General features: G+C 36.1%; 1 protein-coding gene across 1 annotated transcript in view; it reads right to left on the bottom strand.

The window, feature by feature from the left end:
• The window catches only part of SAMSN1 (SAM domain, SH3 domain and nuclear localization signals 1), a 55671-nt gene that overhangs the window by 17968 nt on the left and 22456 nt on the right, over positions 1–15247 (bottom strand). The window contains exons 2-4 of the mRNA XM_061133901.1: positions 12973–13044; positions 7861–8010; positions 3493–3622 (exon numbers count right to left, since the gene is read on the bottom strand). Coding sequence (XP_060989884.1) covers positions 3493–3622; positions 7861–8010; positions 12973–13044 — 352 coding nt within the window. The remainder of the gene's footprint in view (positions 1–3492; positions 3623–7860; positions 8011–12972; positions 13045–15247) is intronic.

Here is a 15247-nt window from a genome sequence, read left to right as displayed (position 1 = left end):
TTCCTCAACCACCAGTTCAAGAGCTCTCTTACTTCAGCCTCTGTGATCTGATCCAGTAGCACAGTGCTTTGAGCATTGGCTACTTGCTAAAGAGACATGAAGTATATAGCCTTAATGCCCTGTACAAGGCAGATAATGAATTTTGTACATGTAAACAAAGACAGAAACCTATAATAACAGTTTGATTTTTTGTGTGCTATCGATCAGGAATGGTCAAAGCATAAGCCACAAGTTTTCCTACAACTTACTATGATGTAGCAAAAATGGTGTTTCAGACTTCCTCCTGTGTACCAAAAGCCATTCTGAGACAACACCTCTATGTATAAAAGGTAGCATTTTTGCTTGTAGTGTAAATGACAGGGAAAGAGGAAGTGTGTTACAGTGTCTGTACTCCTAAATGGTTCAAAACTGTTCTAAACTGGGCTTTTAAAACTGCTCCAAAACCTTGTTTTCTGGTCCTCTTCCTTTCTGATTTTGAACCTCAAGGGGGAAAAAAAAAAGAGAGATTCCATTTTTGCTGCCTAGGGGCAAGAATGGTTCACAGGGGTGGTTACGCTGAGTCTCCCTACCACTATCAGCCATCGCCTCTTTTTCTCCTTTAGTGTGGTCCTTCGGTGTTTCGTGAGAGAGCAGGCCTAGTATCTCTACCATTCATTCAAATAAGTGTAGAAATAAGATAAAGATCCCTAGGGATGCTTCATTTTTTATATAATGAAAGTCGCTCAGTCATGTCTGACTCTTTGTAACCCCATGGACTGTAGCCTGCCAGGCTCCTCTGTCCATGGAATTCTCCAAGCAAGAATACTGGAGTGGGTTGCCATTCCCTCTTCCAGGGGATCTTTCCAACCCAGGGATCGAACCCAAGTCTCCGCATTGCAGGCAGATTCTTTACTGTCTAAGCCACCAGGGAAGCCCTCATTTTTTATGTGGACTGGTGTAGAAAAGAAGGTGAGTTGCACCTAGTCACTGATATTAAGCTATGTTTGATAATGGCTAAGTGGACTCCCGTTTCCCTTATCCTCTCTTCCATGACCACTTCAGTCCCTGGCTTTTCATGGTATATTCAAGTTAATAAAATTCTACCCACATTTGGCATCACAGTTTTGAATTTTAAAACTTCCAGCAGAAATGAATACTAATGAAATCTGAATTTCACACATGCAAAATATACCCCTCAAATGTTTCTGTATTAGCTTTTACTTCACAAAATAGCTATTCTACAGCCAGTAGGAAAGCAGGAATAAAATTCAGGATATTTTCAACATCTGGTCTTTGTGATCCATCTTCAAATAACAGAAGCAGCTGATTTAGAATGGAATGGAAAATAAACTTTGCAAAAAACCATTTAAAAGCCCTGAAAAGATTCAAAGGATATAAAACAGTGTACATATAAAAAATTTAAAAGGCATCCTTTAGTATCAGTAGTTTGATTAAAACATTGTAGCAGGACATATGACTGAAGCTTGAGTGACTTCTTTGTTAGAAATGATATTTTTTTAAGAAAATTCTTATTGAACACATGCTGGTTCCTTTTTGTCACCTAATTGATATGTGCTCAGTCTCTCATTTGTGTCGGACTCTTAGGAACCCTATGAACTATATAGCCTTCCAGGCCCCTCTGTCCATGGGGTTCTCCAGGCAAGAATACTGGAATGGGTTGCCATTTCCTCCTCCAGGGGGATCTTCCAGACCAGGGATCAAACGTGCATCTCTTATGTCTCCTGCATTGGCAGGTGGGTTCTTTACCACTAGCACCACCTGGGAATCCCTACCTAATTGGTGATATTCCTACTATTTAGTATTTACATACCACTTCACTTTTTACTCACTATTGCTGGATGGATACCTAGAATTGATGCAAATTGTCCTGTTCTTTTCAGAATATTCCAGACAAAAAAAGGAAAGGAAGGAAACAGCGAGAGGGGGAGGATAGGGAAGAAATAAATGGAAAATGGGGAAAAAAATGAGAGAAAAAGAAAGAAAGAAAGGGAAGGAGGGGGAGGTAGGAAGACAGAAGGGAGAAAAGAAGGAAGAGAAAAGGAAAGGAAAGATTAAGTGGGGGATGGAGAAAGGGAAGGAAAAAAAGAAGAGAACAGGATTTTAGTTTTCTGAATATTTCAATTCTTTTAAAAAATCTGGATTCAAAATAATGCTAGTTCTATTGCATTTATTTCTGCCCTGATTTTTAAATGAGGTACCATTACACGCCAGTCAGGATGGCTGCTATCCAAAAGTCTACAAGCAATAAATGCTGGAGAGGGTGTGGAGAAAAGGGAACCCTCTTACACTGTTGGTGGGAATGCAAACTAGTACAGCCGCTATGGAAAACAGTGTGGAGATTCCTTTAAAAATCTGGAAATAGAACTGCCATATGACCCAGCAATCCCACTTCTGGGCATACACACTGAGGAAACCAGATCTGAAAGAGACACGTGCACCCCAATGTTCATCGCAGCACTGTTTATAATAGCCAGGACATGGAAGCAACCTAGATGCCCATCAGCAGATGAATGGATAAGGAAGCTGTGGTACATATACACCATGGAATATTACTCAGCCATTAAAAAGAATTCATTTGAATCAGTCCTAATGAGATGGATGAAACTGGAGCCCATTATACAGAGTGAAGTAAGCCAGAAAGATAAAGAACATTACAGCATACTAACACATGTATATGGAATTTAGAAAGATGGTAACGATAACCCTATATGCAAAACAGAAAAAGAGACATAGAAATACAGAACAGACTTTTGAACTCTGTGGGAGAAGGTGAGGGTGGGATATTTCAAAAGAACAGCATGTATACTATCTATGGTGAAACAGATCACCAGCCCAGGTGGGATGCATGAGACAAGTGCTCCGGCCTGGTGCACTGGGAAGACCCAGAGGAATCGGGTGGAGAGGGAGGTGGGAGGGGGGATCGGGATGGGGAATACGTGTAAGTCTATGGCTGATTCATATCAATGTATGACAAAACCCACTGAAATGTTGTGAAGTAATTAGCCTCCAACGAATAAAAAATTAAAAAAAAAAAAAATGCTAGTTCTCTCCAGCATACTTTATTGTAGGATTCAGATTTAATCACCAATGTGACCCTTTTTTTTCTTATGCCTTCACTTTATTTATTTATTTATTTTCATTTATTTTTATTAGTTGGAGGCTAATTGCTTTACCATACTATAGTGGTTTTTGCCATACACTGACATGAATCAGCCATGGATTTACATATGTTCCCCATCCTGATCCCCTCTCCCACCTGTGTGATCCTTTTAAGGCCTATCCCAAGAGCCCTGCTGACCACAATGCTAAAATTTTCAAAATATCCTATAATTCTAATATACTATGTATGATATTAAATAATAGCAATTCCATAGATTCAACATGCTAGTCAAGTAACTGGAAGCTTGTTGCTATTTTCACAGGCCTAAGAGAAATAGATCATTGTTTTTAGTTAACTCAACCCAGATGTCCCATCTTGTCACTTATCCTTACTTGATGAGCTCCGCCCGCTGTAGAGGCTGTCCAAGGAGTCACTGGTTTTGAGGGAGCTCTTCTCAATGTGGGTTCCAAGTGTGGGGTCACTGTTCCGGTATGGGAGGGTATCCTCTCCATCTTCCTCATCCTTCAGAAAATCATATCAGAAGTTTAGTGCAAAGAACCGATTTCCTTGGAGACTTTCACTGTGTGCATTGATTTAACAAACAAGACAATACTTTAGCAATAAAATACTTAGGAATACACCAGCATAAAATATGAGTGTCATTAATCCTTAGCTCAATTTCTAGCAAAACGTTTTTTGGTATTCTTGGAAAAATTCTTTAGCTGAAACAGTCCACATTTTGGAATTTAACTGAAATTATCCAGTTTATGTTTGTAATTAGAATGAATATCATACCAAGACTATTTAATCAGCAATGTTAGGTTTATTAACATTTGTGCTTTATCTGTTAAAGCGCTTTTATTTCTTCATACTCCCCTTATCATCTGTTTACCACCATTACTAATCCTTTGAGATCTGATATTACAAGTTTAAACTCTGCATAGTTGCTTCATGTCAGTTATTTGCACCCTACCAGATCACTAGATATGAATAAAACATGCACACTTTGCAATTCTAAAGCAAAGCTTATCTAAGAAGCTTTACAAATCTCATACGGTGCTTGCCACCTAGTCAAGTGAAAAGCAAATCTTGCATAAAATTAGGAAAGACAGACAATTTCAAAAGAAATTACATCTGCTTGAAAACATCTCACATGTTTTCCATATTTAGATAGTTTCAACAAAACCTATGAATTTCTTAATACTCATCAAAATGTAATTCAATATTCCTCATTTTTTTTAGCATTTCTAAACATTGATAAAACTTCAGAATAAACATATGATATATGCTTAGTTTGATTCTCTGCTTTTATCCATTCCTTTATTCATTTGTTCAATCATTCAATACAAGCCTATAGAACATCTTCTAAGTACCTGGCATTGTTTGGGGGAACTGAGGATACCATGGTAAACAAGATTCAGGGTCATACCTTTAAGAAGGTACATTTTAGGTACATTTTTAGGCTGTGTGTGTGTGTGTGTGTGTGTGTGTGTGTGTGTGTGCATGGGTGTGTGTGCATGTGTACTCTTTGGGGAGGTTTGTGTAAACAAAATGAACAAGACAATTTCAGAGAATAGGTGCTATGAAGGAAATAGAACTGGATGAAGTGAGAGGTTTAGCTACTCAGATTAGGTTTGGAGGAAGGTTGACTGATTTAGAGGGACCACCAAAGCCCTCCTCCACATGGTAACAGAGTCTGCATTATTGACCTGAATGATAAGATTATGTGACTTATATGAAGATTTGGAGATAGTATTCCACTCAAAAGAAATAGCAGGAATGAAATAGCTAAACAAAGAATTAACTTGAGTTTTGCAGAGGAAAGGGTTTCCCAGGTGGCTCAGTAGGTAAAGAATCCACCTGCAAAGCAGGAGGTGCAGGCAGACAGTTTCATCTCCTGGTCAGGGAGATCCGCTGGAGGAGGAAATGGCAACCCATTCCAGTATTCTTGCCTGGAAAATCCCATGGACAAAGGAGCCAGGTGGGCTCCAGTCCACAGGGTTGCAGAGTCAGACATGCACACACGCAGAGGAAAACAAGGCCAGCACAGCTGGAGCTGAGTGAGAGCGAAGAGAGTATTAGGGTATGAACTCAGAGAAGTAGACTGGAGCCAGGTCAGGAGGACTTTATAAGCCACTTGTAGTGACCATGCAAATCTCTTGCTGTTGGACCCTTCAGATACTCAGATCCCTTGCCATGGGACCCTTCTTTACTGACATCCCTAACTACCGGCCCTCTGTGTTCACTAACGTGTTCGAGAGGAAGCCAGGTACCAATGACTTAATTAGTGGGGCTACCATTTGAGTCCATCTGGTGGGATGCGGGGCTTCTTTAATGAAAACCTTGGGTTCGAGCACTTCCTGTCAATCTGGCCAAAGCTTTCTTAAAACAGTGCTGAAGTGTGAGATTTGAACGATCCTCCTTCTTTCTTTGTCTCCTTTTATAGTTATCAGACTTGCATTGTGTTCTAAAGGATTTTCTTGCTCATTTTTTCTTTCTCTTCTTTATCCTGCACAGGCATTTTCTCTAGTAAGTCTTTGATGTGTCTATTCCTTTCTTGGGGTCTACTTCTCAGAGGACTGTAATGAACACATCATGGTAAGGGAATGCATTTTGGTACTGTAAAGTTTTAACTGAGGGAGTGATATGTTCTGAACTTGACTTTTCAAATATCTTTCTGGCTTTCATGTGGAGAATGGTTTTTATGGAGCAAAGAGTGAAAGGAAGGAAACCAATTAGGTAATCTAGGCCTGAGAGGTTGTTTACTTAATCTAAAGCAGGATTAACTTACATGGAGGTGTTAAGAGTTTTTAGATATGCATTGGAGTTAAAACTAGAAGGATATGCTGATGAATTGCTATAAAGAGTGGGTGAAAGAATGAATTTTGAGTGATCTATAGGCTTTCTTCTTTTTTCTCCTTCTCTCTCTTCCCCTTCCTTTCTTTCCAACATCTACCATTAGTACAGTTTTGCTTTTACTTGGAAGACTGGACAAGAAACAAATTCTTTGTACAGCATAGAGAATCAGTAATTCCATTTTAGGGATCTCAAGTTCTAGATATCTATTATGCATCCAAGTGATAATATCAAATAAGCAACTGGTTATATAACAGATAAGTAAAGAGATCATAGCTAGAGATGCAATTGTGAAAAACAAAGTCATGAGACAAAATGAGATCCCTTAGAAGAAAAACTAAACTGAGCAAAGCATCTGGGATCAAGCCTCAGGAAGACTCAATATTTAGAAGGACAGGAAAGAAAGCATAGCCAAGACAGGAAACTACGAGAAAGAAGGAAAACCAGAATGCCCAAGAAATCATAAAAGGGAATGTTTCATATGTAATGAAGTCATCACTTGCATCAGACACAGCTGAGGAGTATGTAAGAAGAAAGAAAGGTGACCATTTGATTTGGCAACATAGAGGTTAATACTGATTGTGACTATTGTTTTAATGGAGTACTGGGGAGAGAAATCCTGTTGAAGTGGGTTAAAAACAGACTAGATATAAGACTAGATCAATGAAATAGAACTGAGCTCATAAATAAATCCATATATTTATGATCAGTTGATTTTTCAACAAAGATGCCAGGGCAATACAATGGGAAATAATTGTCTTTTCAATAAGAAGTGTTGGCATAACTGAATATCCACATTCAAATGAATGAAGTTGGACTCCTAACACATACCATGTAGAAAAATTAATGGGTGATATTCAAATTTTAATAGCTATAACTACAAAACTCTCAGAGGAAAACACAGGAGTAAATCTTTGTAACCTCAGATCAAGCAATGGTTTCTTAGATATAACACCAAAAGCACAGCTGATAACAGAAGAAATAAATTGGACTACTCAAAATTATAATCATGTGTGCTGTAAAAGATACCATCAAGAAAGTGAAAATACAATCCACAAATGGGAGAAAATATATCATATTGCAAATCATATATCTCGTAAAGGATTTGTATCATAATATATTGTTTTAAAAATCATAAAAGTCAACAATAAAAAGACAACCCAATTAAAAGAGCAGGTAAAAGATTTGAATAAACATTTTTCAAAAGAAGATATGCAAATGGCCAATAAGCGCATGAAAAGTTTGTCAACATCATTAGCCCATCAGGGAAGTGCAAATCAAAGTATAAGGATAATTCTCTTCCTACCCGTTATGAGAGGCTAACATACAAAAGACAGACAGTAGCAAGTGTTGACAAGCATGTGGAGAAACCGGAACTCTTGCACACTGGTAGTGGGACTGTAAAAGGATGTAATCACTTTAGGAGATACTTTGTCAGTTTCTCAAAGTATCAGACAGAGTTACCACGTAACCAAGAGAAAAGAAGAATTTTTCCACACAAAATCTTCAACAAAGATATTCATGGCAGCATTATTTAAAATAGCCCCCAAGTAGGAACAACCCACATGTTCACCAACTGATGAAGCGATTAATAAAATGAAGCCGATCTATAAAACAGTATCACTTGGTAATGAAAAGAAATGACGTATTACTGTTTGTTCCAATGTAAATGATCTATGTTCCTCACATACAACAGGTGGGATTTTTCTGAGCCTCTTCTTTCCTCTATTAAAATGTGAACAATAACTGTCTTCCACCCAACTTCTGGGCAAAATTATCGAGGAAAAAAGTATATTGAAGTCCTTCATAAGCTCCCAAGTACTTCTATATCTAGAAGAACCTGTTCCATCATTTAAGAAACACATTAATAGAAAAATACGAAACAATTAGCAGAGGACACTTACCTTTTCTTCAGAAAGGGCTTTGATGTATTTTTTGCCCACTTTCTTCTTCATTGTCCAGGAAATAGCTCTCATTTTTTTACCTAAACTTCCTCCATTATTTGAAGTTTTGTTTTGTTCTCCACTTTCATTTACGGGTTCCCCTTCATATACCTAATTAGAATTGTTTACAAAAGACAAAATAATGAAGCAATGAAAAGCATTGATCTGAAAACATCGTTAGAAGATTCCAAATTTGTGGGCTCCCTGTACATTCTGTGCAGCAGTGTTCAAAATTTCAAACCATCTGAAAATAACGCATGTTTTTAACATTGTCTAGGTCTGGTTACCTGTATTACAGACTCGGAAAATAAAACTTGTGTTATCGAAAGACATGAGCTTCACATCTGAAATTATTAAAGATCATTTTAGCTATATTTTAATAGCTGTATAGTAGAATTACTTTAGTCCTTCCTGTTTATGAGATGGACAAAATAGAAAAAAATGCCAGGCATGATGAGTGACTATCTACTTAGATGAGAGATATTTTTTGGAGGCCTTAGAAAGGCTATAGTATCTATCCATGCTGAACATTCATTAACATACTTTCTTGCTTCTTATAAATTGAAATGGTCATGGTTATTTTTTAAATTTTGGAGTTAATTAAATCCACAGAGAAACTGCAGTTTTTCCATCTTACAGGTGATGAATACTTGCACATTTCCAACATTCTCAAGTAACATTAATTATGAACTGGTTCCAGCCATTAAAACAGGGATCTTTATGTATTCCACATACTAATCAAATCTCTATTTAGGCTGCTTCTGATTTTTGCTTATTAAGAATTTTGTTAAACCAGTGATTTCTCATCTAACTCAGAATAAAACAATGTTCACAGCTCACAAGGCTCTATAACAACATAATATAATGTGATATAATGCAATTGTTATAATACATATTACAATATAATATTGTTGATATTTAGTCACTAGGTAGTGTCTGACTCTTTTGTACTACATGGACTGTGGTCCCCCAGACTCCTCTGTCCTTGGGATTTCCCAGGCAAGAATACTGAAGTGTTTTGCCATTTCCTTCTCCAGGGGATCTTCCTACCCAGGGATTGAATCCACATCTGCTGTTTTTGGCGGGCAGATTTTTTACCACTGAGACACCAAGGAAGCCCATGATATAATATATATATTACATTATATAGAGTGTATATGAGATAAAGAATTCAAATCATCTCACCCCTTGCTACTTCTCAGATTTTTCTTATTCACTATAGGAATGATTCTCAAAATGTGGTTCTAAGACCAATAGCAACAGAATCACTTGGGGACAATTTGTGTTTTAACAAACTCTACAAGTGACTTTGATACATGCTAACATTTGAAACAACTGCACTTGAGTACTGCCACACTAGTACCTCTGCTGTTTCTCTTTCATATTCCCAGCAATGTTTGTACTTGATTCAGCCATTGGCTTCCACCAGATATCCACAAATGTCTTCCTTCATTCATCCAGGTTTCCACTCACATGCCAAGTAATAGATGAGAAATTTTCTGACTGATCACCCCATTTGAAATAGCCCACAAGCGCCCACACTCCCTGTATGTTTACTATGATTTATTCTTCTCTTAAACACTTAACAATATCCAATAATATATTTGTTTGTTCTTTATATTTTACTGCCTGCATCTCCCACTCTGATATGTGCTCCATAAGACTAGAGATTTTATCTGTTCTATTCATCCTTAGTATCTAAATAGTTCCAAGAACATAACTGACCCTCAATATTTTTTGAATAAATAGAACTTCTTACGTAGAACTTTGGCATTTTTCCCCCTTGGAGGACATTTTTGGGTGACATATACTTAATACCCTAGATTTGCAAGAAAGGACCCTTGCAGGTCATCTAGTCTAGCACTGTCCACCATCTCCAATAGGTGGGTGGCCAGTCATTCCCTGAATATAAAAAATCAAGGGAAATGTCTCTTTAGTGAACTTGAATATTTTAATGTGAAGGTGTAATGACATAGTTAGCATCATTATTAATAAATATTATGTTTTACTTCATGTCTTACCCCAAATTGCCTATGATAAATATGAATGGACAGCCAGTTTAAGTCCTCATTGCACTTTATTAATGTCTACAATCAGGGTTATAAAGGCAAAGATTCTTTGCTTAATTTGAAAGCACTGAATAAAATATAACTTGAAACTACTTAAAAATTTTAGTGTTAGGCCTTTTCTTTTCTCTTTACTTAAACTTTTTCTATCTTCATTGTAAAGTTATAAACTAAAATAAGAAAACATATCAGTTTATTACTATCTGTGTTAACTTACCATTGCGTAAGTTTCAAAAAAGTGCCATAAATATTTTTAACTTCAGGCTTTTCTATAATTATTTACAGAAGCTTTGAGGAGACGATGTTGACATATTTTTAATTTCAATATTTTTCTGTGCTTTTCTCTTTCATAGCCTGAATCTCAGTTTATTTAGATACTTTTTTATGTTTTTGTTGCTGTTGTTTTAAAGCCTGTCTCCCCCTAGACTCTAGGCTTCATGAAGTAAGGATTTTCACCTGTATTGTAACAGTACTTTCTGAGTGCCTAAGGGAGATACTGTTGTAGAATAGATGCTCAATACATATTTATTGAATGAGTGAATGATGGTTTGCTAAACCATCTGCTTTATCAAGTTCACTAAATTCTCTCACAAATTGCTAGGCCACCATTACTAATCAATAAGTTTGAATGAGCCTGAGCAACTATTATAGGTCAACTCTAGAATAAAAACTTAATAACAGTAAATATATCTATGTAGGATTATAGAAAGTTGAAGGTTTACACAATATGGGAGTTTGGGGCTGACATGTACACACTGCTATATTTAAAATAGGTAACCAACAAAGACCTACTGTATAGCACAGGGAATTCTGCTCTATAACAATCTAAATAGAAAAATCATTTGAAAAAGCATAGATACTAATATATGTATAACTGAATCACTTTGCCCTGCATCTGAAACTGACACAGCATTGTTAATCAACTACACTTCAATATAAAATAAAGATTTAAAAAAAGATCAACAGGAAATCCCTCATGCTAAAAAAATTTTATAGTTCTTCTCACTCTATACTCTTGCCTGGAAAATCCCATGGACGGAGGAGCCTGGTGGGCTGCAGTCCAGGGGGTCGCTAAGAGTCGGACATGACCGAGAAACTTCACTTTCACTTTCACTTTCATGCACTGGAGAAGGAAATGGCAACCCACTCCAGTGTTCTGGCCTGGAGAATCCCAGGGATGGGGGAGCCTGGTGGGCTGCCGTCTATGGGGTCGCACAGAGTCGGACACGACTGAAGTGACTTAGCAGCAGCAGCAGTATACTATTTGTAAAAAAAATACATTTGGGTTCTCACTATTTGTGTTGCATAGGGCTTCTCACTATTTGTAAAAATTGTATAAGGTTTCTCACTATTTGCATTGTATTATTTGCAATTATGTAAATGTTGATAGACCATAAAGCTACATACAATTTTATATATTTATATCCATGTAGGTATAAAGGTTTATGTATAAGTTTTTATATATATAAATATGTAGGTGAATAAAATAGGAAATATGTAATATGTATATATAAAGGGATATAGTATGCACACGTGCATATATATGTGCCAACGGAGGTATTTATAAAGAAATAGTAGATGTCATTTTCTTTCTACTTTTGTCTACAATATCCATTGCTGAAATAAACATATTTAAAGATAATATAGATAGATACATATAGGAATCTGAAAGATATTCTGAGAAATTAGACATGATAAAGAAAATTCTTTGTAAAAAATAATAAGGCAATATCTAGAATGAATAAGATGTGCATAATATCTAAAGCCTATTGATCTAAAACAAATCTACCACATGAATAAATAGATCAGGTTACATGTAAATCCATGGCTAATTCAAGTCAATGTATGACAAAAACCACTACAATATTGTAAAGTAATTAGCCTCCAACTAATAAAAATAAATGAAAAAATAAATAAATAAAAGGTTTAATGATAAATATATACTTTCATTTTTCTCAGTGTATATCCCTCCTGTCTACTATTTTGTTAGTTGTTATACCTTCTTTAATCAGTTTTCACAGGTGGCCCATGATTAATGAGATAGTATAACAGAATAGCAAACTTTGAACAAGTTGTCGCTTTCTGCTTTTGTCATTTATGACACATATGATTTAGAAGTAATTTTGTTCAAACATATTTCTTCAATGATAAAATAAAAATAATAGTATTTCCTACTTACAGGTAGGTAAAGTGCTTAATGTTAATGTCGTGCTTACTTCCTGGTAAGTGCTCAATTAAATGTAGTGATGATGACGATGTCAATAAGCTTATAGGAAGCTTTTCTTAAGCTACATTTTAAAGTGTTCATGGTTTGTAAATGTATATATATGGGGCTTCCCGAGTGGCACTAGTGGTAAAAAATCTACCTGCAATGCAGGAGACATAAGAGACTTGGGTTAGATTCCTGGGTCAGGAAGATCCTCTGGAGGAGGAAATGACAACCCACTCCAGTATTCTTGCCTGGAGAATCTCATGGACAGAGGAGCCTGGTGGGCTACAGTCCATAGGGTCACAAAGAGTCAGACACGACAGAAGAGACTTAGCACAAACGCATTCATGGAATGGTCACCACTGATTTCAAGGTTGAATGTCCACCACCATTTCAATGTGTACAGAGGTGTGAAAGTGTAAATGAGCAGCCTATGCTCTCCTTAACTAATTTCCAGTTAAGCCATTTAATCACTTCCTAAATTAAAACAATTATAACTTACATACAGTTTAACATGTATGTCATTTCATATGTGTCACTTTAAATTATAATTCTCTTCTTAAATTGATGTTCTGCCGTCCCAAACATCTGTTAGGTTTCTCAGATAGCTTTTTACTCTTAATGCCCAGCATGGTGCTAGGTACTAACTAATTGTTCATTTGTCACAAAAAATGTATGCAAGGCTATGTTTTTGAAATATATATCTTTTGATTACTATAATTTGCAAAAGTTATATTGGCTTCATAATTTTTCATAATGTTTTGTATAACACTCATAAAAATGGAATGGAATACTAACCCCAGTCAAATCATCTGGTTTTGCTGTGGAATTATTCCGAAAACGATCAAAGTTCCCAAAACTGCTGCTGCGCTGTAAAATAGGAAAGAAAAAGCAAAAGAAACTTAGGATTTGTGACTTTCATTGATAAAACTGCTAAACATATTAGATTATGGCTTAATAAGCCCAAGTCTCTTGTGAATACAGGATTAAAAAGACTCTTCTTTCTGGAATATCTAAAGGTGCTGATGGTATGTTATTAACATTCTAATATTTACAGTTCATAAAATGTCTTTTTTGTTTATGATATAGTGTTAAGCACCTTGTAGAAAATCTATTAAATTATTTTGGACTCATAGTGTTAATTTTGCTTTTAAGAATGACATGTGTTGCTAGACAACCAGGCAACTAATAGAAAACAACAAAACAAGAAAACAAAAGCAAGCATTTGAGTAGATTCACCATTGTGCCTCATAAAGATCATATTTGTCAAAAAACTAATGCAAATGCATTTCCCATTGCTGACCCTTGATAATTTGAAACTCTCTACTAGATATCAGAAAGAGAAGGCAGCAGGTACACAGACCTATTAATAAATTGAAAAGAGCATTTAGGTATGCACGCTCTTAGGTTGGGAGTAAAACTGAATTTTTCCACATTTAACATGGAATTACAATGAGACCTCTAGGTCAATTTCATTCACTGGTTTTGAGAGAAAACTCAATATGTTAATAGAAGCCTTGTTCTCTTGGATACTTTTTGCCTACAAGGCTAAATTTTTATTCTTATGTAACTCATTCTAGGCAGGTAATTATAAGCAATTCCTGATTACTGCAAAGTAAATGATTCTTCTAAAGACATTTTTCAAAAATCTTTAGTCATGGAATCAAAAATTGATATTTTCTCACTATTTAATTTTATATGTTGTTTGAGATGGTGGATATCAGACATTACAGAATTTATGTATGTTCTGTCTTAAGAACATTATTTCATTTCAAGCTTATAAGATTTTCAAAATAGGCTGGTGGTACTGAAAAATAACCTGATAATTAGAAAAGTTAAAAATGGGAGTCAGTAATCTGTAAAACTTTGTATGTCCTTTAAAAGTCACAGACCATTTTAGTTCAAGACGGCTTCAAAGGTACTTAGTCCTTGCAAGCACTCTTATTCTCAGATCTTCCTACTAGCTATCTTTAAAACTCCTTGTTTCTCTTTTAAATGAGTTGAAATAAAAAGATCCTGGCATGTGACAAGGGGTGAGCTTGATAGACACTGTGGTACAGAACACTACCCCAAGGCTGATGGCTGCGTTAGACACAATTAACGCCTTCTGCTGACTTGCCACCCTTGCTGAAGAAGCCCTTCAACTTGTGGCAAGAGGAGAGAAAAAGAAGGACTGAAATTGAAAACTACTCTGGAAAATACAATCTTCTCATGCAGGGCTTACGGACCTAGAATGATTTCCGAGAGCATTAATCACTTCAACTTGCCTAGTAGGCATTTCTGCCAGGCCATCATTGCCCGGAAATCGCAAAAGGGAATTGAGTGTGTTCTTGTTCTGCGTATAAACAATCTGAACGCAGGGAAAGCTGTTACTTTTTTATACACTTGAAGCATTCTTATGGCCTATTGGAGCCTGTGCTTAGGGCACTTTTGTAGTCTATGCCCTGCCTATTAAATATTAATGAAGGTTACAATGTGTTATCCACCACTGGATAATGGGTCATGTTGCCCAGAGGGGCACAGAATAGGCTCACCTCAGCACTTCTTCATAGTATCTTCTGCCATTAAGTAATCAATAGTCGCCACCTTTTAAAATTAATTCTCCCCTCATTATATCAATAGAAGCAGATTGAGAAGTAGTGGTTTTCAGAACTATTACTTTGGGTTTTGTCAGTCATCTCATTACAAATCACTCAACAGATTCAAGTCAGAGGAGTAAAATATCAATCCATGCTAAGAAACCCTTAAGAAGCAAATCTAAGTATTTAAAATAATGTTTTTAAAATTTCATTATTCTCTTGTCAGAAAATGACTTTCTGAGATGGTTTCATAATGTATAGGCTATGGCTTATGATGAAAAAGGACTAATGTCTACTATGAGGTATGGATAATGAACAAATGTGTAATTTCTACTCTTGTTAACTTTCTAATGAAAAGGTGAATCATGTGGAGGTATGCCGGTTTCATAGATGATAGTCCTTTACAAATGAGAATATGTTTCAATACTGATAATTTTGCAGCGTATAATTGTAGTGGATTAGATTTGGCAAATATTATTTTGTAACAAATCTCC

The sequence above is a fragment of the Dama dama genome, chromosome 31 (assembly GCF_033118175.1).
Source record: "Dama dama isolate Ldn47 chromosome 31, ASM3311817v1, whole genome shotgun sequence".
NCBI lineage: Eukaryota > Metazoa > Chordata > Mammalia > Artiodactyla > Cervidae > Dama > Dama dama.
This window is presented reverse-complemented; position numbering and strand designations above follow the sequence as displayed.